The sequence below is a fragment of the Cyprinodon tularosa genome, unplaced genomic scaffold (assembly GCF_016077235.1).
Source record: "Cyprinodon tularosa strain WSP-4 unplaced genomic scaffold, ASM1607723v1 ctg74, whole genome shotgun sequence".
Classification (NCBI taxonomy): Eukaryota; Metazoa; Chordata; class Actinopteri; order Cyprinodontiformes; family Cyprinodontidae; genus Cyprinodon; species Cyprinodon tularosa.
The window spans coordinates 285,139-312,556 of NW_024039496.1; the positions used below are offsets into that span (position 1 = coordinate 285,139).

General features: G+C 39.3%; 1 protein-coding gene across 6 annotated transcripts in view; it reads left to right on the forward strand.

Annotated features, from left to right (window-relative positions):
• mctp1a (multiple C2 domains, transmembrane 1a) overlaps positions 1-27,418 on the forward strand; it is a 171,961-nt gene that overhangs the window by 143,070 nt on the left and 1,473 nt on the right. For 4 of the 6 annotated variants that reach the window (XM_038269858.1, XM_038269859.1, XM_038269863.1 and 1 more), the window contains 4 exons: positions 5,713-5,811; positions 16,634-16,743; positions 17,193-17,302; positions 18,129-18,226. In XM_038269858.1, the coding sequence (XP_038125786.1) occupies positions 5,713-5,811; positions 16,634-16,743; positions 17,193-17,302; positions 18,129-18,226 (417 nt within the window). The remainder of the gene's footprint in view (positions 1-5,712; positions 5,812-16,633; positions 16,744-17,192; positions 17,303-18,128; positions 18,227-27,418) is intronic. The other 2 variants (XM_038269860.1, XM_038269861.1) reach the window with 1 other exon arrangement.

Consider the following 27,418-nt stretch of genomic DNA (forward strand, 5'->3'; position numbering starts at 1 on the left):
ATGTCTACTCTCACCTGTAGGCTTGATGTCCAGAGCTGGCTGGATGCAATCACCTTGTGGCTATGTGTGTGTGTGGATGTGTGTGGGGGTGTGTGTCTAACATGCATGTGCAGCTCAGCTTCCTCCCACAGGGGGGCTTACTTAGAAAATGGGGAGAGATAGATTGAATGAGAGACAGAGACAGGGAGTGAAGGAGCGAGGAGATTACCCTCGCACGGTTGACTGGTCACTGAAGCGCTTGTGCTCTGCTCAGCTAGGCTCCACTAGCCTCAGGAGGACCTGACACAGATAAGATACACAGTGCAATCATGTCCTGCTCAGGGGCTTACTGCCTAGTGCACCGCCTCTCTCTTTTTTTCCAGTGTGTATATCTATCAATATCTCTCTCACACACATGTATCTACAGAAAAGCTGCCTTCCTCTCCCATTTCCTGCTAAATTTGTCCCCACAGTGAAAATAGAAGACTCTTTACTCCTAAACCTTTTTAGGGGGGGGATCCTTAAGACACTTAGAATATCCTGTTGGCTTAACCTTTTTGAGATATTAAGAACACTACTGCTTACAGCATAAATTAGCATATTTTTGTAACGTTAGCACATTCACTGAACACAGACGTACACTTTTCTTATTGCACTTTGGCAAAATGCCTAGGTATGCAGTGATTGCAGGTGGACCTCTGCGTATCTGCGGAGGTTTAAGTTTGATTTCCTTTCAGCTTAAAAAAAAACTGTTTGCAGGAATAATTGGTAAGCTTTTGTGATGCATTACAGTATAACAAACTGTCTAACCGTCAGCCTACAGCCAGAATCTCTATTACATCAAATTATGATATTACCCACTGGTTGCCACCACTGTGAGGTTCTCCCAGACACCGTGAGATTATGCTACTGAGAACTAGAGATAAAGTAGCAGCCATTCAAAATGGCCCTTCCCAGTCAAAAGCAAGCCGAATGGCAGCCCACTTCCCTCCAACTCCCAGCAAAGTCCCCTCCAACTTCCTGCCACGGAAGTGACCCCCTCTTGCATATATTTTTACTCTGACTTCACCCTTTAACTGAATTACAGGTTCTGACCAGGAGATGATGCTTCTCTTTAGATCTTAATGTCCACAAATCATGACAAGAAGAATATTTTAGTACAAATATTGATGTTCAAAAAGGAACCAAGGACCAGCCAGGGGCCCATCAAGGAGGATGGGGAGATTTTGAATGGCTACTATTGTACTGGTGCTTAAATAATAACAGAAGCTGCAAAGTCAAACAATATCAGTAGCCGCATCAAGGCCTGGTTCATGCCTGACGTGTAGAATCAAGAAATAATTTAAAGAGAACCTGTTTGAAAACGAGTTGTTCCCAAAAACCAACTAATGTCACTAAATCAAAAGACATCTGAGAACAGCTGACAAACTAAATCATCGACTTTAATCAATATGGAAAAAGTTGACAATGACATTTTTCAGGCTTTATGGCTCCAATAAACCACAGTAGAACCAAATCTTGTCCAATAATGAATTGTTGAGTCACCCAGACGAACACAGAAGAACATCTCTACAGGCCTCACTCGCCTCAGTTATTGTTGCTCAGCAATAAACAATAAAAAACTGGGCAAAGCATTCATCATTGTGAGTCTTCCAAGACCAAAAACCACTGCTGGCTATCAGAACAAAAGGGCCTGTCTTACATTTGCAATATATCCAATGCTTTTGAAAAACCATCCTGTTATTGTCAGTTATTTAACAGGACAAGGATTCAAAGCAAAACAGTGGGTCCACCAGTCACTGGTTGAAAAAAGAAGAACAGCAACAAAACATACAAGCATACATGAGTGAAAGCTTGAATTTAAAGTCCATTCAGATGCTGTTTGGCATTTTACAGATGATTTATGCTCAAAAACCCTTCAGTGAGATTGATTAAAACATTTCTATAAATAAGAGTGGAAAAATGTATTTTATATCTCATGTGAGAGATTTTTTGTCCAGACATCTCAAAGGTTTGACAACGGTTATTGCAATCAAAGCATAGCTAGTTCTAGTTTTTGAATAGCTTCTTCCCTAAATAGATAACATGTTGGTTGCAAGTCACATAACTAGTTTATTTTGACACATTCGTCAAAATCCAGTTAAAAGAAGTGAAAGCTTTCACAAGACACATCAACTCGGTGGAATACAACATCAAGTTCACCAGAGAGGAAAGCAACGACAACAAGCTACCTTTTCTGTTTGGTGAGCATGGAAGGAGATGGAAACCTCAACGTTGAAGAGCATAGGAAATCCACTCTCATAGACCAATATATTCTCTTTTACTCACACCACCCACTGGAACCAAAACTTTCTGTCATCAGAACCTTACAACACCGGGCCAAGCATGTCCCTACTAAAACAGAAAAGAGGCACAAAGAACAGAAACGCATCAAAGATGCTCTCCAAATCTGTGGATACCCAAACTGGGCGTTTGTCAAATCAGCAAGGAAATCCAAATGACATGCAGCAGAACATAACAGTGAGAAGATTAAATGCAAAAACATTGCCAACCCATATGTTGCTGAAGTCTCTGAAAACCTCAAGAGGATTTTCTCCAAACACAAAATCCCAGTACATTTCAAACCAAACAAGACCCTTAAACAGAGACTAGTGCATCGTAAATATAAAACCCCCGAACCTAAGATGAGTGGTGGGGAGTAAACAGTTCAGTGCAGTAAGAAATGCTCTGATCTTTATATTGGAGAAACCAAACAACCTCTCCACAAACGCATGACTCAACACAGGTGAGCTACGTCCTCTGGACAAGACTCTGCTGTCCACCGACACCTTAAGGGCAAAGGACACTCATTTTAGAACCAGAATGTCCACATTTTGGACAAAGAAGACAGGTGGTTTGAAAAGGGTTTGAAGGAAGTCATTTACGTTAAGAGAGAAACAACAACCTTAAATGGAGCACAAGGACTCTGGTTTAAGTTTTGAAAACATATAACACAGCATTAGAGATGATTCTTTCCCACTATCATCTCTATCCCACATATCCTCATCGCCATGCAGGGGATAAAAAAAGTGCCCCTTTTAAGCCAGGCCAACAACAACCCTAACAACTCCCCGTTACAGAGGCATGGGCCAGTTTCGGGTTAATTTGCAGGCCAGCAACAACCTCAACGACTCCCCATTACTAAGGGTGTTACTGTTACGGTTCAATTTGCATGTTTTCTAAGCCATAACAAGGCTCTATAAAGCCTGGAACTCAACGCTACTCCGGAAATTTTGAATTGAGAAAGCTTTCTGGATGGAAAACGAAACGTCTTGAAACTTGGAAAACAAAGTTGTTTTTATCTTCTTTTTTTTGAATAGTTGATCTTGTTCATATATTTGCTGCCGTTTGCAGTGAAACATTTGAGCACACCTTTTGGTTTTGACATTCAATCTCTAATTGACTTCAATGCACATGAAGCGTTTGCCTTATGATCGAGTTAATGTATAAGTTCCCTCTCTATTAAATTGAGAGCAATGTGGATACATTTAAACAAGTTTCAGACCCATCTGTAGGAGCAGTGAAGCACCTTCCAAAGCCCCAGAGCTCCTCTCTCACTCCCAGTCACGGCAGCGTGCAGATTGCTGAGACAGGGACATGGCATAATGTAATTGGACTAAGGAGAGCACTGGGAATTGTAGCAATAGAATAAAAAAACGTGACTGAAATGTTGTTTTGGTGATGCTATTGAACTAGTGATTCAATGGGGTTGTCCTCAGGTATCCTGGGAGGCTTAACTGCTGAGGAAGAAGGGTAGATAAAAAGTTGAATGTCTGTGTTGTTTTCTTCATGCCTCCAGTGAAGGATGAAAAGCACTATGCTGTAAAAGATGCTTTGACTTATCGGCTCCACTTTTCTTCCCATCTCGCACTCTCTTTTTCTGCTGCTCAGCAGAGATGCTGGTTGGAATTGCATTTTAATCATCTTTGGCTAATAGAGCAAAGAATAAAAGCAAGAAGATAAGGTAAAAGGAGTGCAGAAATGCATTGTCTCAATATGCAAAACACACTTAAATGTTTTATCTTTTATTTTACTGAGCACATGCATCATTGCTCTCTATCTTTACATCAGTATCTCTGTTTTTCTCTTTGACTTTCTGCGATTGCGTCTTCATTCTGAATTTCAGTATTCTTTACACCACTTTCTGAATGCTTTTGTAAATACTTTTGTCCTCTTTTACTGTGCAAAAGTAATTCCACATGAACATTAACTTAAGTGGAGCTTTTGGTAATGCTTTCGCTTATTCTTTTCTTCACCAATAAACACATATTCCCTTTAATATATTATCATGAACTCTTTCCCATTTTTGTCACGAAACAATTCTATCATTCTATTTGATTTGACTTAATGGGATTGATTAATTCAACACTATTTCTAAAACAGGGAGGAAGTAAATTATTGTTCTCAACAATTTAGAAATAAGTATAAGAAGTCTTATATACGTTTGGGCCCCCTTACTCTAATATCACTGAATAGAATCCATTGTGACCAGCTGTCCTCAGAAATCAGCTACTAAGTATATGCAGTCTACTTCTGGATAATCTAATCAAAGTTTAAATCCAGCTGCTTTGTGATAAATTGAGATGTTATTTAGAGAAAATTACTGTAGTTAACTGCTGTATTTAAACTGAGGAACATACCAGATGGTTGTGGGATAGCACTGTGGAGAAGGTTGAAGCAAGGCTCAGGTTATAAAAACAACTTCAAATTTGATATCTCACAGGGCTTTGTTCAATGAATTTTCTGAAAATAGAATGGATGTGGTATTATTGCAAGCCTATTAAGACAGAGTTGCACTAATTTGACAGGCTCAGTCTTAGGAGGAGCTGCAAGGCTATAATGCTCAGGTTAAAGAAACTGACAACAGGACAACTAACTGGTGCATTGCACAATTCCTACTGAAGAGCGGCAAGAAGAGAATCGTTGCTGGAATAAAGAAAAAAATGAAATCCTGTCAGCAGTTTGGAGGAAATATAGGTAACATAAAAGGACGTGGTCTGGTCTGTTAGGATGGTTTTCTTGGCTGCTTTTGGTTAAAGATCTAGAAAACAAACAAACGAGGTAAACCTCATTGAAAACCTCTGCAAAATACTGTAGTTTAGACTGGATGGATCTTCAGCTTTCAACAGGATGACACTAAAGGTACAGCCAGAGCTAAAATAAAAGCATGGGATGAAAACTAAATTACAATATAAAATGGTCTTGTTTAAGTCCAGACATAAATGCATTTTCATTTTTAATCTAAAGTCTCTATATGTGTTATCGAGTAATGGCTGCTGAATGCAAATGCATGCCACAGTTTGTGAAAACATTTGTCAATGAATAAATCCCTCCCTCCCACTTCACAGTTGCACATTACTTTGTGCTGGTCCGCCACATAGATCCCAGCTAAATGCATTGAGCAGTGTAAAAAAGCATAAAAACACATGGAAATATATCTTTCTCTAAAGCATAGCACAAGAATAATATTTCTGTATAATTTTACCCATCAAATTTTCTTGAACTAAAGGCTAATAAAGGTGAGTACCAAAGAATAATACTGCAAATTAAGGCTAAATCTGTGCCCTCTGATGAACTGTCCCCATAGGATTTGGTGCGAACAGTGCATAAGACCCAATATCCACATTGTCTAAAGATAATATTTTATTTCCTTTGGCTTGTAAAGAGAAAATGTCCCTCTAATCTATCCACAAGGACCCTAAACAAGGCCCCTGGGAGGACAGCTATGATAAAAACCATATCCTCGAGGATATATTGGCTTCCTGGCACTTTGAGTGGATACGAGTGATGGTGGTAAGTTAACATGTGTGTGGCTCTGGCTCCGATTCCTGCTGGTGTCTGTCGCTGTCTCCCGGTTTGCCACTTAGCTCATCGTATGTCCGACGGCCTCCGTTTGCCGTCCTTGTCAGTACCTGTGCCCTGTCCGTGTCTCAGTTTGACATTGTTCGCACTGCACGTTTGGTCCCCTTGCCCACTGCAAGAGTCATGCCTGTGCCTGCTCTTTTTAGGTGATGGGGAGGATAAGTGAGCTCCAGCATGTCTTCTTGTGTGGCGTCCCCCTAGCCCTGCTGATCTTCTCTAACATAGGATGTTAGCTGTCGACGGAGGTTTGACTGTGTGTTTGTGTTTGAAAGTTTTGGTTGTAGCTGAAAAAATTGTCAGATGGGGATTAATGAATGTCTTTGTGATATTTGTTAGAATAGCAGTGCAACGATAGTGATTTAATATACTTAATCGATCAACATGTTGTTGTTTGGTTTAAAAAAATAATTTTCACTAAAGAGCTTTTGTAAACATTAGGCACCTAAGAATAATCTAATAACCAAATTAAACATTTCGGTGTTTATTTAGTTGCTTGTAAAAGCATTCATTTGCCTGAAGTTTTTCTTTTTTTTCCTCTTACATGGTAAAACCCTAGTATTTTTTATCAGCGTTTTTTAAAATGGCTGAACCAAAATGATTTTGTTGCAGCAAAAAAAAATTATGCATTTTTTCTTTTACGAATAAAAATCTTCAATGTTTTATAAGCATTTATATTCAACTCTTCACCAAAATTCCTCTAAATAGATTTATTCCACAATATGATTTAATTTTAAAGAATCCCTAATAGATCCAGTTTGCCATAAGTCTTTAAGGCGCCACTGCAAAGGCATGGAGGAGGTTGCTCTGGTAATGTGGGATTAAAGTTAACATTCAGGTCTAAACTCAGAAACAAAATGTTGTGTGTCCACCTTTTGCTAATACTATGTCGCAGTCTGCATGCACAGGTTTGAGTTACTGAATGTTTCTAAAACCTTTGTACATAAGGAGCCTTAAACTTTCTTTACATTTTTTGCCAAATAGTTCAAGCTTAGAAACATTGTAACCAACTTGTTGTCTTAAGTTTTTTTTTTTGTTTTTTTTCCTGCTTTATCTAATACTTTCTTCCCCTCAGATTATGCTCTGCTGTTAGTTCATCCAGCTTCCCAGTGTCCCTATTTCTGCAGAGAGAGCATCTCCTAAGCATAATGCTGCCACTATGGGGAAGTTTCACCATGAGGAAACATTAACATTTCGTTCAAACAGTTCCATTTTGGCTCCATCTGCTCCAAGCACCTTCTCAAACAAAGCTTGTGGTAAACTGTACATTAGACCCCAAATATATTACTTTTAACTTTATCTGAAAACAAACATTTGCTATGAATGTAGTTCTCACAGGTAAGGGGACTGGATTAAAATCTTCAATTTTTTTCAGAAAAAAATTGAAAAAAAAAGCATGAGGCAATCTTTGATAGAAAATTGCAAACAAGATGACATTTTAAAAAAAACTTCAAGCATTGTGAATACTTTTGCAAGGTACTCTCTATGTGTATGTATTTGGTGGTTAGTGTGGGGGTACTTCAACAAGGTTTTGGGTGCTTTTTTTATTAAACTTGTCTCAGGAAGTTCATATATTCATTGCAAATCCCAAAGCTCATTATAAGTGACGGAAGAACGTCTACTCCCCCAAGTGTTATTGTTCTTAATCACACACACAGACAAGTGGCTGAACCAGCTTAACTTTTCCATTGATGAAGTATGCATCAAAGGATTGCACGGTACGCTCCCCCTACTGTAGGTGAGGAGTTTTTCTGGTGTGCTCCCATCCACCCAAAAGTAAGTCTCTGTGAGACTCTCGCTGCACAGGATGTTGGAGATGGCATACACTCAGCCCTCCCGGTCTCTCATTGGACAGAATGTGGAGCACAACACTTGACAGCAGTGTCTTCTGATTTTTGAAAGTCAGACATGCAAGAAGGCAGCCGCCACCTTTCCTTTTAACAAGAGTCATAAATCTGTAATGAGCACGGAGAGACAATGCATATTTTATTTACTTTTTGAAGAAGTGATCCCCTCACTTTGTGGCTGTGCACCCTCATTCATATTGTTTTCTTTCTAAAACAAAGTTATAAGACTGTGTATTTTTTACATCTGACTCTACTGCTTGCGTGTCTCTGAGAGTGCATATGCAATAAAAGGCATCCCAAAGTTTTGTCAGGTTTGGAGAGTGAAAAATCCAATTTTATTTAACCCCATTTAATTCCTTACAAGATAAAGATGCTTTATTTGTTTAGAAGAACATGTGTATGCACCTTTCCTAAACCTACAAAAGCATGCATGTGCCCTCACTGCGGGATGACTAAAATAGATTGGAGGTAGGTCAGGCAGTAACATATGTTTTAAGGCCAGACAGAAACGCAGACAGACTGACGAGACAGAAGCGGATGAGTCGGAGTGGCTAAAATCAGGCCAACAGCGGACAAGAGTAATAATGTCCCATTCATCACACTCTGCTATGCTGGATGCCGGGGAAGGACGGGGGAAGGAGAGTGCAGGAGCAGGGGAACAGAGGTGAGGCGGGGTGGGCAGGGGGTCGGGTGGTAGTGTAAGGGGTGATCAGGAGATAGTTGGTGTGTTTGAGCCTGACCTTGAGCCTGATAGAGTAGTTGGCACAGTGGAGGTGATGAGAGGCTCCGCAGGGAGATGGGTAAAGATGATCAGTGGCGTGCAACCTCCTGCCAACCAGAAGCATTAGTGACACGTTCACTCATAACACTACAAACTTCTCTCTTTAGGGCATTAAGCAGAGGTCAAACTGAAAATAAGCACCATCACTGACTTTTCTTTTAAACCCACTCTTTTACCCTTTTTTATATATGTGTATATTTATCCTTGCTATGGGTGATCAGACTAATTAGTACTGTGGAGCAAAGTGTGTGTTTGGCCCACCTTCAGCTGACAGTCTTAACTAGAGTTTGACTTTGGCTTTATGGGGGCAACCTTTAGCACATATATGGTTCTTTTTTTTTTGTGCAACACATAGATTCATCCTAATCTGATAGGTATTTATTTAGTTACACGTATGGTGCAGTACATGGTGCAAAATGGGTGCTTTTATGGTGTTATCATGTGTCTGAGGACATGCTGTGCATCTCATTACTTCAGTTAAACGGATATGTGTTTGAACAAAGAGAGAGGGAGGGAAATAGATGTATGGGATAAATGATCTGTTATAAAAACTGGGAACATCTGCTTCCTTCATGTGGCACGGGCAAGATGCCAGGTTGCCCCGTTTTGTCTGAGGCATTTTTTTACGCAGGCTCCTAGTTCATGTCGTCATTTCCAGGAAAGGAGAGAGGTCCCTTTTTAGGTCAGTTTTCTAATACCGCTAAAAGCCTTTATTAAACCCCTAAGTTATGAAATCTGTGGCTCCTTCCTGCTTTTATAAGCTTGCAAGATTTGGACTGTTGCTAAAACAATTCATTTATGGCAACTATTTATAAATAGTTGAAAAACAGAATGCCTAGTTGCACTTTTAAGAGTTCATTTTCTTCTCTTTTTATTGCAGTAGTTGGAAAAAAAAAGATTTGTCATTATTTTATCATAATAAATTCTTTTACATCACAAAAAATCATATAATATTTTTCTTCTCTTGCCTCAGAATAGATTTCTTCATACCAAAAATTGTTGTTCAGATTAGGCATACAATTTTCTAGAGATTTTTTTTCTGAATGAAAATTATTTGCATAGATTTTGTGACTGATGTGCATAAAAAATTGAGTGTGCAGCTTAACTCTTTGACTTGGTACTAGATCCAGAATAAAAGGAATTGCTGTAGGTATTAATAATTTATTATTCAGTTTAAATAAACATAATCACATACATGCTCATCAGCCACGAGGAAATATAATGGAATCTTTAAAAAATAACAGATAATGTAATAAAAATAGAAAGTCCTTGTGTCAGTGTATTTAAACTTCCCTGGTTTTATTAAAGAAAAAAGCAAAACCTTTGTTTTTATTTTGATGCTTTAGGTTGAGTAGGTGTCTGTATGTTTCCCTCATGACTTCAAGACTCTTGGTTTGATTAAATTAAATTACTTTCATTACCTACCTTTAGTTGGAGTAAAGAAGTACTGCAGTTATTTATCTACTCTTATTACTCTTATTTACTCTCTATTTTATGTACTTTTCATAGTTGTAAATTTTTTATACATCACTTTTTTATATTTTAGAAGCATCGCAAAGCAAAGGCCAGTTAAAAAGCTTCTACTGAATGATGCTTTATTCAGTCACTAGATCATATTTTTCTCTTATTATAAGCAGAATTGGATGTTTGTCGCTTGTGGAAAAAAAAATATTTCTATAATCTTATTAATTAAAACGTGGATCTGTTTCATGTAGTAGCTGAATAAGATTAAATTTGACATTTTCAATGTTGCAGTAATATGCAGTAATGATTTTATGTTGTTTTTAAACCTTGTACAGGTTTTTGAAACTTAATTTGTGTCACCTCCATAGTACTCCTCGCTGTTCCAAATGGTTTTTTTTCTCCTCCGTTCTCCTGGGGTGAAAATGGGAGGAATACTGACTCTCTCTGCAGTTACAAAATCAACAACAGTGCTTTCAGATGCCCTCTGGGAGCTACATATTAGCATGCTGTCACATTTTATATGACATTTCAATTTTTACTGTGCTGCCAGACTGAGCGATGCAAAACAAAGAAAAACAGGTGCAATTTTAGCACAGCAGCAATGAGCAGCAGTCACTTGTGGTTCAGACTCATTTCCTGGTGTGATGGGGTACAATGTCGCTACTTTATAACTGTTGGGTTTATCATTTTTATGGCACAACCCAGCAGGGGGAAGAGTGTGATCAGGAGGTTAGAATGGTCTCAATTGGCTCTTTCGGTTCCACCTCGTAGATGTAGGACAGATATAAGCGTCCGTAGTAATAGACTGAGTTCTCTCTGACCTCTCTCTCTTGTTTTCCTTCAGGCCTTGGGTCACTGTGGAACAAACTGTCTTTGCAAAGTTTGCAACTGTTCACTTCATACTTTAGCATAGAAATGTGCTATTCCATGAGCCATCTCTCTCCAAACAAAATGAATTCCAGCACTTAGGGGCATTGTGCAGCTTTCTTTTGTTAAATATTTAATAAAGTGTTTCAAGGAGTTTACCACATTGTTTACCACAATTTACCATCCAGTACAGTGTGGTTTGCCTGAATTGCCTTTTCCTTAGTAGGTGTGCGAGAGTGTGTACCCCTGGGCTCGCTTTGGTATCACTGAAGGGTAATTTCTCTCTAACACAAGCAAACAACCCGAATCGCATTAACGAGCATTCTCGATGCATTGCCAGGGAGCGCTCGGCAGGGATTTCACATCACACGCTACACATCCAAACAATGACGCAAACTTTTGACATAACCGCAAAAAGATGCATTTATTGTCTCTAAATGCTGTACATGCAATTAAAACATGCAACTCTTGCCCAACAAAAGGACATTGGCTCACCTAACATTTGTGCTGCCAGGCTGATGAGAGTTAATTGATGTCAAAGAGTTTCTTCCCTGTACAAACACATTTTCATTCACATTCACAAACTGTCTTAATGCAGTTTTTCCTTGTAACGCGACGCTCTGCTGACTTTAGCTTCAGCTCACATAACAGCCTGTGTGCCCCTCAGAAATAGTTTATAAAATAAATGCTTAGATAAGGAGTGGAGTTTATCTTTCCACAGAGGGGGGTAAAAAAATAAGACTAGCTCACCCTGCTGGAGAACTGCAGTAAATAATCTTGAAGTTACCAAGACTCTACAACCACCACTTAATTTAAAACTCTTAAATCTATGTGCAAAGGTGAGTTGAGTCCCTTGTGCAAGAAAACAACCAAAACAATTTCTTTATTTGATTATCCCTTACAGCTGTTGCATTGCTTATGAAGAGTTGGAAGGTGTCAGTGATTAGATTTTATACACAGACAAGGCTGATGGTTACAGTGAGACATGTCACTGTAACCCAACACTTCCAGAGAAAGCTGCATAACTTACTACGCCAATTCCATTAATTGGGCTTAATGTAAAATCTAAAAAGCAACAGTTCCCATCAGAGCACAGAAAGTATTTTTTCATTTTGTTTAAACCTTAACAGTTGAGTGTAGTTTACTTACACAGCACTGCATTATGACACCCATCATCTTAAGGTCGTATTCAAGATGGTTTAATACATGAAATACTATATAAAATCTGCATTATTCCAAATTTAACTTTGATTAGTTCGGTTTCTAATTAAGCTTTGCAGAGGCATGGCAGCAAGTCAATCCCTTGATTCAGTTTGCTAGATTAGTAAAGCGTTGAAAGGTTGCATGATGGGAGCTCTCAATGACTGGAGTTGGTCATCTCTTTCACACAGCACTGTTAAATTTCATTGATCATGTAATGTACATTGTTATTGTCATGTTCCTACCCTTTGTGGATTTCTTTAGTTCTCATTTACATTTTTGTTTATGTCATTCTGGATTCTTGGTTATTGTTTCTTTTTTTATTTTGTGTCATTGTAATTGTTTTCTTGTTATTTTTAAGCAAATTGGTGGATCTTGAGCTATACTTTGTTACCCCCTTGTGCCTGTCTCCTTTCCCTTAGCTCCCTTCTAGTCACTTCTATTCACACCTGCTCCATATCAGCTAATTAGTTCCCCATATATACACCACCTCTGCACTTCCTCATTGCTGATTTCTCATTTTTTCTTTGCCCCCATGTGTGTTTTCCATGAAGTCTCCTGCATTTTTGGTTTGCAGTATTTTTGTTTTTGGACTTTGTTTCTGTTGCCTTTGGTATTTTGATTAAATTTGCAAAAACTCATCCCTACCTCCTTATCTCTGCATTTGACTCCTCAAGCAACTTCCACCAAACCCTGACATTTATGTGTCTAATAAAGTTCAGCCATATGCATTGTCAATGACTGCAGCAATCCCTCCCTGCTGAGCAAGAATGCTTCAATAGGAAAATGGAAAATTGCTCAATTTTAACCAACAAAACCAAAAAAGACCTGAAAGCGTGATAATGTATTTATTTCTCCCCCCAACATGAATTGAAATCAATATAAATGGATAGCTAGAGCTTAACAGTACAGACCCTGGGTCCCTGTAGATACATTAGTCCAGCCTCTGAAATAAGAAATCAGTCAAGACTGGAAAATCATGATGTGAGCTGGTGCTTAACACCAGAGCACAAACAATTTGTCCAACACCACTTAAAGAAAGTCAAAGTGCTGTATGTGTGCGAAGGAACTGCTCCTGAAGACATGTCAGTATGCAGACAAAACACAAATCTCGGATTAAGATATTTCACCTTTTTTTAAATGATAAAATGAACACATAGCATGTATCTTTTGTTCCTGTCTGCGTAAATGTTCAATAAATCATTACGCTACACTATGTTTAAACTGGTTCAGTAGAGAAAGAGGCCTTAACTTTTAAAAGTGAAGGGTTTATGTAGTGTGTGTAAGGATGTAGTACTATTTGTAGAGTCCCACAGTATGACCAGGTGTGCAGATCAACCTTATCTCATAGCTTTAGGGTGTGTGTGTGTTTGTGTGCATATTAGGTTCCATTATAAGAACAGGTTGCCTGACTCCATATGTGCTCAGTGTGCAGGCAAGCTGGGAAAACAAGGTTCTCCATGGCCCTCAGTGTTATTGCTACCTCCTGCCTCCCAAAACCGTGTTTGAAGACAGGAAATAGGATTCAGACCGCAGTCCGAAGGGCATGTGGCAATGGTTTATACGCCTAGGACCTCTGACCTATCGTCTCCACCTCCACTCGCTCTCTCAAACCACTCCCATGGCCCTAAAACACTCTCCCCTGAGTCCAGGCTCGAAAATAATGTGTTCTGATCCAGCCTGGCTTGGCCTGACCTAACCAAGCCCAGTACAATAGACACATCGTCCTGGGATTTGTTTTAGTGCAGAATGAAAAACAGATGGATCTGAAAGAAAGAACCAAAAGAAGCAGGAGGGTGAGAGGGGGAATATAAGGGAGTCTTGTAAAATATTTTTGAAGAAAAATAACCTAGAGAGGTTGTCTAATGATATGTATTTGTCTTGTGTGGTTTTGCAGGGGAGGCCATGTGGTCTCCCTGGCTGCTCCATGGTTCATTTTTCATATTATCTGATCCTGGATGGAGAGCAAAAAAGAAGAGGTTTTATTTTTGGGGGCTGGGGTGGGGGGTGGGGGGGTAACTGGGTCTCATTGGGAGGGCTGCGGTGAGGTTGTTGGACTCAAAGACCTAAATGTGGCGAAGGCCTCTAAGGTCCTGAAGTTTCATGTCTTTGACTGTTGCACTTTCTTTTGTGGGTATTAGGAGAGGAATTACTCAGAGCTTATTTCTCTAATCTACCAGACTGAATCCATCTTTCTCAGTTACACAGTTCCCTAACAAAAAGCAACGTGGCCCCTGACTTTGTTCAACTTAAGTTGTTTATCAAGCCACAGTGTCACAATTTGCTGAAGGGGATACGTTTCGCCCCTATCCCGGGAACGCCTTGGAATGCCCTAAAATGAGCAGGAGTACCAAGTTCAATGCAACCCCATCACCAATAAGGGGGGAACATGTATGGATGGACAGAAGGATTATCCAATGTCTGGTTGCCTTCAAAGAATACTCATCCCCTTAAGATTTTCACATTTTGGGATATTTCAACCCCAAATTTCAACATTTAATGCAGATTTTGTTTGACAAACAATACAAGTAGTGAATAATAGTAAAGTTAAAGCCTAGAAACTCATATGTTAAAACTTTTTGTATAGAGATGTGGTTTGCATTTGCGTTCAGACCCTCAAAAAAAATTGTAATTGTTTTACCTACCGTCAAAGTTATACATGCTGAACAGCTTTGTCACTCATAGACTAATGTATGATTATTGAAAGCAAAGACAACAATACATTGTTTAAATGTTTTTTTTTTTACAAGTAAAGACAGTGACATGAATCTATTCATTTACCAGTGTTCTGGCAATCCGGGGTTAAGGGTCTTGCTCAGAGACCCAGAGTGGAAGATTGTAAGAGTCTGGTAAATGTCTGGTAATCAGCTTTCAAATAAAATAAGCTGTACTGGAACAAGGAAATCTCTAAAACCTGCAGGACCAACTTTGGGGATGCCTGCCCGAACCACTAGGCCACCACTCCCCTGCTAGTCTAAAAGCTTTATGTGTGTAACAATTTTCACGTGTAGAGACTAAAATCTTAGATGGAGAACCATTTTTTAAGTCTGTCAGTAACAAGTGTTTTCAAGTTCCCAACAACTCAATTTCACTGTTGTTTCAAAGGAAAGGCATCCCCACAGAATCAGAATCAGACATACTTTAATAATCCCAGAGGGAAATTAACATTAACATGAAGCTGCCACTACATGTTAATGGAGGGCTGATGTGTAGTTTTACCAACAGTTGCCTGATGCAGATAATAGTTTGCCTGTAGGCCAGAAAGTTCAATTAGGTACATAAATCTGTAGCTCCTCTGGAGTTACCATGGCTACATCCCATTTTACTACACATTCTATCAACACTCTTGCTTTCCAGGTCTGTAAGTTTTGGTCAGATTTGTTTTTTTGTTGCCCTTTTTTCCATGTTTTCTTGCCAGATTGATTGAACTGTGCTTTGACACACATTTTTTAGATAGTCATTTGTAAGAAAATCATGCCTCATTTTACTGAACGTGAACCTTTGTTTGGAGTCAATAAGAAATATCTCCCCAAAAAATTCAAGTTTCTCACTTGGAACATAAAAACATGTGTCAAAAACTTCTTTAAAAATTAATACTTTAGGAAGATGCTGCTGTGTGTTAAAAATCCTTTAAAAAAGATGTGTGTATTACAACTTTTTTTCCTGGTAGATATAAAAGTTTATATGTATTTTTTTCTTATAGTTTGACTGCATAATTCCCCTGGCATCCCATAGGTGTCCTACAGAATATGTTAATATCTTTTTTTAATGGGTGGTTCTGTTAATTACTGAATCCTGAGCATGCCCACCAAACACATCCAACACTAGAGAGTCTGTGTCTTGATGTCTTCCCCTAGCCACTGGCTTTGGGTCACCTCATTGTGTCCAGATCTGTCCTGTCTCTGTCTGCCCATCACTCAGCAGGCAGCTTGTTGACTGTTGCATGACTTCTAAAGTTCTTCACTTTGCTTCAGTTTGATGGGCAGGATTTACATGAAATAGTCTGCATAGCTCCTAGGTTTTTATTTTTTTTCCTGCTCCAGCAATAACATTGAGAGTTCACAAAAGGAGGAGTCTTTCATGATGGTTGACTGCGTTAATAAGGATGATAATGATGTCACAGCTGGTGACATCATCACAGCGTGCCAGCCAGCAAAACAAAAGAGGGCTCTGCCTGGTCGTCGTAGCCGCCTTGGCAGGACCAAAAAGAGAGAGAAAGAGGGGGGAGAAGAAAGACTGGTGCATCCATTTGGCTTTCAGTTTAATTCTGCCTCTTTATTCTCATATTCAAATTTTTCCTGTGAGTATTTGTAAGGAGGGAAACATTTTGATTTGTTCTGCCAACTTTATATCTTTATTACGGCCTGGAATGAAAGCGCTCCGTCACTTCAGGCAGGATATCCAGTGATTTGGCTCCCAACTCCAAATCAAAGCTGTTTAAAGTGCATTGTTCTCAGAGAGATGCCTGTGCCCAGCCTCTGCCTTCTCTCTCCTCTTTCTCCTTTCCTTCTGTCTCTTTTCTGTCCATCTGCATCCCCCCCTCCCTCATCCATGCTTTCTTCTTCACTTGCCTACATCTCTATCTGTCCTCTTGCAGGACTCGGAGAGAAAGGGCTTTGTGAACAAGCTTTATGCCATTCAGGACGTGTGCATCAGTGTACAGAATGCACTGGATGAAGTGGCCTCCTATGGCGAGAGGATAAAGAAGTGAGTGGAAAGCCTGCTCCTCGGCACCAGGCCCACTTCCCTTTGCTTCGCTCCACGTCCTGGTTCTTTACTCACATTGCCAGGCCACTCTGCCTTCTCATGCCAGGCTAACTTATTGTAACTAAGAGCTTGAATCTTTCATAGGCCTGCCTGACCTTTTTATATCATATATGGAAATTAATTCATGTGCATGCATACACATAATGTACATTTCTGCATCTACAGAAAAGCTTTTTCTTTCATTTATCAACAAATGAAATCTGATGTTTTAATCTAATATTGTTTGGGGTTTAGACAGTTTTCCCCAAGAATGGCTGATCTGTAAACTCTTATCATAAGCATTACAGTTTTCTAATTGCCTATAATAACATAAGTGAAAATGAATCATTAATAACAGGCTGTTACAATATCTTCAAATTTGAATCAATCTCATTCTTCTTCTTCTACAGCACATTTAACTGGACCGTGCCTTTCTTAAGCTGGTTAGCGATTGTAGCCCTCGTTGTGGCCACAGTCGTAATCTACTTCATCCCTCTGCGGTTCATCGTACTGGCATGGGGTGAGGGAATGACAGTTATCTGCATTAACTTCAATTATTTATATTCAAATTTTAATTAAAAGTTCACACTAGTCCGCTCTATGGGACTAGTGTGCACTAGTGCCATGGTTTTATCATTTTTAGGTTTCATTAAACAGTTTTTTTTAACTGTAGTATAGCAGTAAAGTAACTTAGATCCTGGATAATTCTAGTAAAAAAAGAAGTTCAAGAAAGCTGCATTCATTTTGTTGTATTAATGCAGAAATTTTACATGAATCTGTGGTTTCATCGTTGCATCTTAAACAACTCTGAGTGGGAGATGTTCTCACAACATGTGTAATTGATTGTCTTTTAACAAGTCACATATGTCAAACACTGGCCATTTGCATTCCAATAAACAAGACTGCATGCTAAAAAATTATTAAGATATTAGAATAGGGTTTTGCAGTCCTCTTCGGTGTAAAACCTTTCACATTTTCACATTTTGTTTTCCTTGTAAGAGATTCATTTGTTTTGGGTTTTTTTTTAGCTGACCTCTGTCGGATATTTAAGACACATTACACATGGACAAGTATGGAAAAGATTAATGCTCAAAAATCCTTGTGTAAAAAGGTTTAAAGGTTTAAACAAGGGGGTATTTTTGAGACCAGTTCCATAAATGTCCCCATTAAGCTGGTAAATAGAAATACTTCTTCCGTGTTTGTTTTGCTTTGTTCCTCTATTGAAGGAATTGTTCAGTTAAAAGTTGATGTATTAGATTTCTAAATGTGTTGTACATATATTTAGCCATGTAAATGCTCATTTCTTACTCCTCTCTACTTAGCTACACTTTCTTTTCTTTTAACAGGGGTGAACAAATTCACAAAGAAGCTACGGGACCCTTACACCATTGACAACAACGAGCTGCTGGACTTCCTATCCAGAGTGCCCTCAGATGTTCAAGTGGTGGGTTCACTGTTCATTCTGACACACCTGTTGGCTCCAAGCCCTGCTTTCCTTTTCCTCATTTAGTGTGAACCCCAGAGCTAACAATTTCAATTGGCAAAAAAACAAAAAAGGAAATATGTAAGAATGGCAGCAGATTGAGTCATTGACCTTTCAGCAAACCACGTGACAGTAAACTAATTGAACATCTTTGATAGAAGACAGCAGCCTCACACAGAACAAGGTGAGGTGCGGGAAGCCATCTGCCACAATCAGCAGAGCATTTGAGATGTCAATGCTTAAATAAAAAAGAAGCAAAGTTTAAAGAGCACTTAGAATGTTTTCCTATCAAAATCTCCCTCTTAAGTTGTATAAACAGGATCGTTCACTTTACAAATCCAGCCTTTATAGTTTAATTGCAGGAGGAAAGAAGTCATTATAATAAAAACATGCTATAAGAAGTCCTTATTTTGGTCGGATGAGACTAAAATTTAACCTTTTTCCTGCATGAAAATGTAAACACTTCACATAACTCTAAATAATGATGGTTTTCATCAACAGAGAGAAAGAAACTGGTAATTGAAATTCTGAATAGAGCACAATAAAAGACAGGCCAGTAGAATAACTTGTTAAGGGTCTCTAAACACTTGAGGCAAAATTAGTGGTTCTTATTGCAGCACCATAATAATCCTAACCCTGCAGCTACAATAATTAATGCTTCAATATAATATGAGGTGAAATGGCCCTGTCAAAGTCCAGACTTCAGTCCACCAGGGAATATATGGCAATACTTAAAACATAATATTAAGACATTTGAAGCACATTTATTTTTCGCTTCCACTTCACAGTAAAGCACTACCTTATCTTGAGATCTAGATTTAAAAACCTGGATTATTATCTTTTCAGTTAACAGTTATTAGTAACATCCAATAAAAAATAATAAAGTAAAACAACAAAAAGGAAAAACATTCCTCCCGGGGTTTAATTACTTTTGCAAGCCGCTCCTATGATTGTCTGACTTTTTTTTTTCCTGCCAGCCTCTGCTTTGCATAGTAGCACTTTCCTCTGTGTTTTCATGTGAACGCGTGCTACTTTGTTTTAGCCATTCCACCATCTAATCAAATTAATGTAAAGCTTTTTTTTTGAGTGTTTTTCCATTAAAAGCTTCCCACGCTAATTTAATTTCCTCCTACATGGCTGGAGCTGTGTTGCAAGATAACAAGGTTAAGTGAGTTTAGTGTTCAGCATATAACCAGGTTGATTGACTCCATACCTACTCTCCCACAATTACAGTTGGCTGTTGTTTTTCAGCACTGCTGGTAATTGGAGCAGAGTGTAAATCAACAGCTTAACCGGCACCCTGGGGTTTAGCGTCGACGTTTACCATGAGATCAGATTAACTTTGTGACTGAAGGATTCAGACGCTTCCTTAGGTACAATGTAGAGTGAAATGTGTGTGCAATAACAATCCCACGCTGTGCTGCAAAAGAAAGCGCAGTTTAAACATCAATTAAACTGCTGCTATTGGTGGCTTTACCCAGGCCCGATGGTGTCCACTGTGTCCCGTTAATGTCCTGTTGCGATATGGACAGACGGTGGCTCGGGCTGAATAACCCGAGGCCTCTGATAGGAACAGTCCCCCCCGCCACATCAGCACTGAAAAACTTCCTCTTTGATTGCTCATTGCCCGCATCTTTCATCTTTACAGGGTCATAATCCTTGCCCCCCTGCACACTTCACATTCACTCCCCCTTTCTGCCCTTGCACAGATCTGTAGTTTACAGGGGGCTAGTGCAGCTATCCATTGACTTAAATGAGCCCAAGCTGTCCCCTCTGGTAAAGTGCAACCACCTTACCCACCTGAAGCCTGCGGGTGTGTAGGGATGAAGAGGCCCGAGCCCGGCAGGTACAAGCCCTTTACAAGGCTCCTAATGAGGGCCTGCTGGCTGAGGAGGGTGGGGGCAGATGTACTGCTCTGGTCCAGTGTCTGTACCTCTGGAGTTGTACCTACTGTAAAAGTAAGGCTGTAAGTGCTACTGTAAGTTTAGTCCTGAAGCTGTGGAAAGGAAATTGTTGCCAGGTGTCACTAAGAGTTTAGAGGCTTGCAAAGCAGTGGAACCATCTGAAATAGAAAATTTGTTAGACGGATAATGGGACAAGGTGCAAAGAAAGCTGAATGTTTATTAGAAATGAATGGGAAGGTTTAGCTTGATTTAAAAAAAAAAAATGTCAAGAGTTGTGAAACCAAAAATATGATTAACTTTCTCACTGAATCCAAAAGTGGGTTTGGAAAAATGACACCCTTCTCTGCAGTCATTGTCAGAAAGCAGACCAGAACGTTCTGCCCTGCCTCAGGTGGTGGGTTCATTTTGTTGCCTGCCCCTTGGCTTACTGGGTCAAAAGCGTCAGCGGGCAGAAAACCCTTGAGGCTTTCAGGCGATGGTCAGATCCAAATGGAGCGTCCCTTCACGGCCACGTGTCTGTGCTGCCTGCTGGCATGGGTGCAGAGGTCCACTATGCCTGACACCATGGATGACTAATGAAGTGCTATTTCAGGGCCCTGCTTTGACCTCACACACATACATAATCACGCCCACAAGTTCTCCCACCTGCCGTGCACCTAAGGTGGGTCACGGGCATTTCGATGCACCGTTCCACATCATTTAGAGGGGCTTTAGAGCAAGCAGAACTGATGAGGTTCTAATGACTTTATATACAAAGGGCAGTCACACTTGGCTACCATTACTTAGCATATAGCTGCACTGCATTGCAGCAGTGAATTTGCTGCAGAATCTATGTACAGTAGTTTTTTAATTCTCTGTATTATATAAGATATGAAAGCTTGAACTTTGCTAACATTTTATTTACTAAGGAATAACTTAGGATTTGGGGAACTGAGGTCTGATAAAAGGCCGTAATCATTATAACCTGACTTTGAGCCTTCATTCAGGTTAAACTAAGGTTAGTTTGTTGTAAAGGCTAAAGGCAACTGCTAGTCCAGGAGCGGCCCTGACCAAAAACAACTTAAATTGGATAAATATCACAAGGGTTAATGAATAAATCATTGTTAATTAACCATTAAACTGTTGTCACATCTGCTTTGGGAGATATTTAAAAAGAAAGGTATTGTTCCAGACCATGTCCCTCCTCTTTTGGACATGGTGTCCCTGGTGGATGGGACATATCCCAACAGGATAAAGTCATTGACACAATGCAGAAGTACTTTGGAAATGATTTGAAGTTTTGACAGGTCCCACTCCCCATACACCTCTTCCAGGCCTAAGGGGTTTCCATGCCAGCCAATTGACAATAATACCTCCAGCCTTCCCTGGGTTTTTCCCTGGTGGGACATGCCTGAAATACCAAGCAGACAGATTCATAATATCGATCCCTTCTGAAACAAATCTGACCCATTCTTGCCCAATATTGGAACTTACAGGACTCTGTAAGTTACAGGATCTTGCAGAACTTACTGGATCTGCTGCATATTAGTACCAGAAAAGACTTCCCGTTTCGCAGTGAGCTCGACATAGATATTTTTGATTTATGCTCAATTTTGAGCGTATACACTGTACACTATACACTGTGGGTCTAGATACAGCCAAGGCAGCGAGGAAGTGGGGGCGAGTTTGTCCGACAACAGAGGGAAATGAGGGCCAAAAAGAGCGGGGATCCAGGTGGAAAAAGGGTCCCAGTGTTCTCACGCTCTTCTAGCTGGTCCAATTTCACGATTTGTTTTCTGCAATTACGTTCATAAATACAAAACAAGCTGGCCTCCTGTCTGCGGCACTGTCTGCGGTCACCTACAATTTGGGAGAGGTGCAGCCAAGTGTCTACAGAGGCGGCAGGGACGTCTTTTTGTTCACTGCGACACCTACAGTAAGCAGACGACCTAGTTTCGAAGTATAAATGTGGCAGCATGAAAAGGAACTTCAATGCTCAGTATGTATTTCACACATGAAGATCAGCTGTGGTCCAACTCAATTGTTACAGTCTCTATAAAAAAAACTGTTATCAGGTTGCCCTCAAACAAGCAATTATGGCGTTTAAGAGATTGGTACCCCTCTTAATTTAACCATTACCTACTAGGACTAACTGGATTTATACTAGATGAAAACCTCGAGACAGTTAGCCTCTGGAAGTAAGATATTAACTGTGTATAACCTTTTTCAGGTACTTAAACTTTAAAAATCACTTAAGTCTGAGTGCATTGCCCAAAACAATGTGGTAAGGCATTGTTTAAATCATTTGCTGGTTTAATTAATCTGCAGTTCCTTTAACCACATGAAAGGTTTATGTTGCCTTCACCATCTTCCTTCATAGGAAGGCATGTTAGAGACAACGTATTGGTAATATGTAAAAGAACATCACATCTACTAACCACGGTTACTTGTGTTTTGGTTTATATTATTTCATTAGTATACTATCCTATGATCACTATAACAAATCTGCTGTTTCTTTTTAAACAAGGCTGAGCTGAGAAACAGTCACATTGCAGAGTATTCCCTACCTGGCGTTTGGGACGTGCCCGTGCTTCTAGAATGTTTTATGACACCATTAGGAATGTGAGCTAGGGAGAGCATAAGTAGGGCCAAGGCAATTAGCATACCAAGTGGCCCTTTATGATAGCTGTAAAGGAGCTGGTTCAAATCCCCAATACAAAAATAAGCATGAATTCCAATTTAGGGCCTAATGAACAGCAGGGAGTCTGGTTAATATTTTTAGGCACCATTTATGTTTGCTGTGAAACCTCAGTGGACGAAGAGGAAATAAAAGCAGGATAGTTAAGGGTTGAAACTCTGCCAGATATCATCAGTCACCTCCAGCAGAAGTGTCTTTCCCCTTCGCTTTGCCCTTCCCCACTTTGGAGACATTTCACCAAAAAAAAAAGGGCAATTAGTCTCTATTCGGTATGTGTCTTGTCATAGCAACTAATAGGAAGGATTTTCTATTCTCTCTGTGAGCCATTTTTTTGTTTTGTTTGTTTATTGGCTTATGTCACCTTGGCACGCTGTTTCTTTTAACACAACACAATAGCTTTGAGTGCTGAATCCTTAGTCTGCATACATTAGTGTTTCCCTGCAACCATTTAATAACCCTCATGCTCCATTAGGTATCACTTGAGATGCAAACTGCAGAGTTTTGTCCTCTTTTAAAAAAGTATCTGGTATCATTAAAATGATGCGTTTCCCCTTTTTTGAATTTGTTTATTTATTCACCTATATGCCGTTTTTTCTTTTCCTCTCTCTACTCACTGTCACCCACCTTGCATGTCTGCCCACAGTGGCATCATCAAAACACAGTGGAAGGTTCAATGTGAGAGGGTGAAAGAGAATGAAAGACGGTGAGGAGAGGCAGGGAGGGGCAGGTCCCGGGATGCTTTATGGGTAACGCTGTTAAACGAGGCACGACGCGCGGTACACGGCACCCCTTCAGCAGAGCACACTTCAAAGCCTGTTTTTGCACTTGTACTGTCAACATTTGGGGAGAGGGAACGGAGTGAGGGTAGAGCAGCCTTTGAGCAGCGTTGGGTCTTAACACACCTCTTCTCCTGTCTGTTTTCCCTTCAAGCTCCCCGCCTGTGTTCCAAATTGGTTATGTGCTTCCTGCATTACCACAGTTTTTACTTTTTTACCCAATTCCACTATCTTTTTATTTTCTTAACGTCCCACTTTCTCCTCGCCCACTCTGACTTTTCCCTTTTTTTTCCTTTAACTTTTAACTAGCTCCTGTTTTCTGCATGGGTGTGCATGTGTTTGTGGTAATAGGTGAGGTGAGCATGGAGCCAAGGGTGTAGCATCAGGCAGGCCTGTCACCTGTAAAGCTGAATTGAACCAGTAACGCGTGAGCCCCATTTCTCCCTGGCTGGCATCTCTTCACAGAGGAAAACTCTTGTTTGATTGAAATCTTTTCTTCCCTGCACCATTTCTTTTTGTTGATCCCCTTTGCTGCTCTACATGAGAAGCAAAAGAAGGAATACTTTCTTCTGACAAGCAAACTTTTCTTTGTTTTGCATGTGCTTTCTTGTTTTCTTTGGACAGGAACGTCACCGTGCAGAATTAAACTGTGGCACACTTTTTTTTTTTCTGCTGCTGTAGGCGTTTGGCCCTGTTTACAGGGCCAGTAACATGAAGTGATCTAGCATTATACTTGCCCTACTTTTGGTTTAATGTTTGATTGTTTAAAGCTCAGAAAGTTAGAGGCACCTTTGGTTGGTATAAAATCTACTTAAGTTATTAAAAAGTCCTATTTATTAAATAATTAGATAGTATTTTATTTATTATTAATGATCGTAGTCATGTTTTCCAGAAAAACATGACTACGATCATTAAGAAAATAAGGAATTTATTAGAGATGTGTGGTTTTGTGGTCATGTTTTTATGCGGAAGCTAGACAATCACTGACACCCTTCACAAAAGGATCATTAGCAATGAAGCTGCCTGTTTACAGACTCCTATATTTAAACAAACTAGCTAAGAAAAAAAATAAAAACATTTTTTTATTGATGATGCCCTTTTTTTTAATGGATCAGACTTTGAACACAGTCTAGACTGTTATGGTTTCTGCACGCTCTCTTATATACACAGAATAACCAATAGATGCAGGATTTTCTCAAATGAAACACTTTTCATTAGTTGTTTTTGGTCTCTTTTCATCTTATTTCTCTGTTCAGTCAGACGCCTCTTTGGTGTGGACACTGAGAAGGATCCAGAAATCCTAATAAGGCCTAGAAAGCCACACATCATTAGCTTGGCACTCTGTAAAAAGCCTATTAGGACTTAGGTGACCCTCATTTTAAGGCAAATGAAGAAAACGACCTCATTGTTTTGTTTTTTACTTTACTATTATTGTATTTAGATAAAACTAAATTAAGAGCTTCATTTTTATTTTTGACCTTGGAAGTATGGATCTTGTGTATCCTTTATTTTTGCTATTACATGTAGAATTTCTGAATTTTAGGACTTGGGATCTTCATTGAACCGTCAGAATGAGATGGTACAAGAGAGAGGATAAAGGCTTGTTCCCAGCCAGTGCTGAGACGCTCCTATTCTCGTCCACAGCAGATAGAGCCACCATGAGACAAAACAGAGAAACCGTATTGATGTGAGTTTGCTTTCTGCCTCAAGAATCAGAGAAGGTGTCAGTCAGTCAGACGAACAGAGTAGCCTGTAGTACGTCAACTTAGAGGAGATTTCTCATTTCTCAGACGATACTGGCTCTTTGGTGCAAAGTCTGTTAAGTCTGCCTTTTTTCTATTAGTATTCTGATTCAGTGGCTACTGCTTGTCAATGTCTTGAATTTATCTAAGCTTGCTGCTGAATGCGTGTGAATGTCTGAAAAGCGAACAGTTGACAGTGACAGCTGTTAGTTGTTCAGCCACTGCAGCGGCTGCGTTGATGTACAATATCCATCACTTTCAGGTCAGGACAGGTTTTATTTTATCTAGGATCTAAGTTTTACATCAGTTGGGGAATCATGTCATGGAAAAATGTGTAACTGAACTTCATGTTAAGGTGAGAAGTCTTCAAAGTATATTTATTATTTTAAGTTAGCAGAAGGTCCTTGTGGAGTAACTACCTAAATAACCGGATAGAAGGGAAAGTTTTTTCTGTTCTACTCTGGATGAAATTAGTGTATTATATTCAAAGCAAAACTATTTGAGGGCCAAACTGTTTTCCTTCTGCTATCTGTCAGTCTCTTTGAGATGATAATTAAAGATAAAACACTCTATTTAAATAATTATGCATTTTCTTTCCAGTGGATCCAACATCTAAAGGTTTTTTTGTTTTCTTAATTCTTAAATACAAGCAATGCAATATGTATTATCTTAAAACTACTGACATACCTTGAACATTTCTATGCTTTTTCCAAAACCATCCACCAAATTCAGTGTATTTTATTATCAGACTTAACGTAAAATAAACTAAAACACATCCATACATTGAGTGACAGTGACACTGAAGTAAAATGATGCATGGATTTCAAACTGCTTTAGGGTTAAAAAAGAATACATTTAAGGCATGTTTTTAGTGTAAAGAGAAATGGGAAAGTCCTCTACATTTGGGTTCAGAAACAATGTGTGTTATAGCTGCCTGTCTGCAGCTCAAATGTCCTTCAGCAGCAAATGTAGCACCAGTATGGAAAGCTGCATACTACTTTTATTAGGCTGATGTTTTCCACCTGTATGTGTGGCATGAGAAGATGATTAAAGAATTGAGAAGACAATGGGGAGAATACGCAGTTTGGTGTTTTTTAAGAAAACACTCACAGTAAAATCAAAGGCCTGACCCTTAGAAACACCACACCTTTTTAAATTGAATTTAACTAAAAGCCTTTGACTGGGCTGACTAACTCATAATATGTTCCTCATGCCTACCTAAACCAAAACCTGACTGTTATTATTTCCTCTATATTTTCTACACAAGAAAAATGAATTGCATCATTTAACATTTTGGTATTAATCAGCTTCTACTAAACTGTAAAAAAGCTTTTGTAAACTGAGCAAAACTACCTTGACCTTCAAGTACCTTAATCTTTAATCTTTTTGAGTATGTATACCAGCTTCAGAGGCAGAAACAAAAGGAAAAAATGATCTCATTTTCGTGGGATTATATGAAGAGCAGCTGAACATTGATTTTCAGGTCTTGCTACAAATTCTTGAATAGATTTCGGTATAGCATTTGACTTGGTCATTCTAACGCATAGCCTCTCCATTTGTCCCATACAGGTAGCTTTGGTTATTATGACCACAAATTGTATCTTCAGTTGATCTAGACTAAAAGATATGTTCCTTAAATTCAACTTGCCCCCATGTTCTTCCATGCTTTAGCTATATATGGCTATATTTTTGCCTTTGTTCTGGGGTTGTTATATCATTGTACATTCTGCACCAAAAACAGCATTATTTCTGTGAAACAAACCTCCTCTCATTCTCTAATGAGGGCTACATACGTCCCTTGGTATTTATACTTGCATCTTTGTTTAGATAGATGAGTGTTGTTCATTGTTAGGTATCATGGAAATAAACCTAACAATGAGCCAGACTTGCAGAGGTCTGCAATTCTTCTAGCTGATAATCCAAAACAGTAACTGTATTGTAAATTCTTTCACATGTCCCAATTTAATTTTTATGCTCTAAGTTATTAGAAGCTTTCACTACCACAAAATCAATCCCTGTGATTCTTTATTTTGTTTTAAAACATGGTTGGTGTA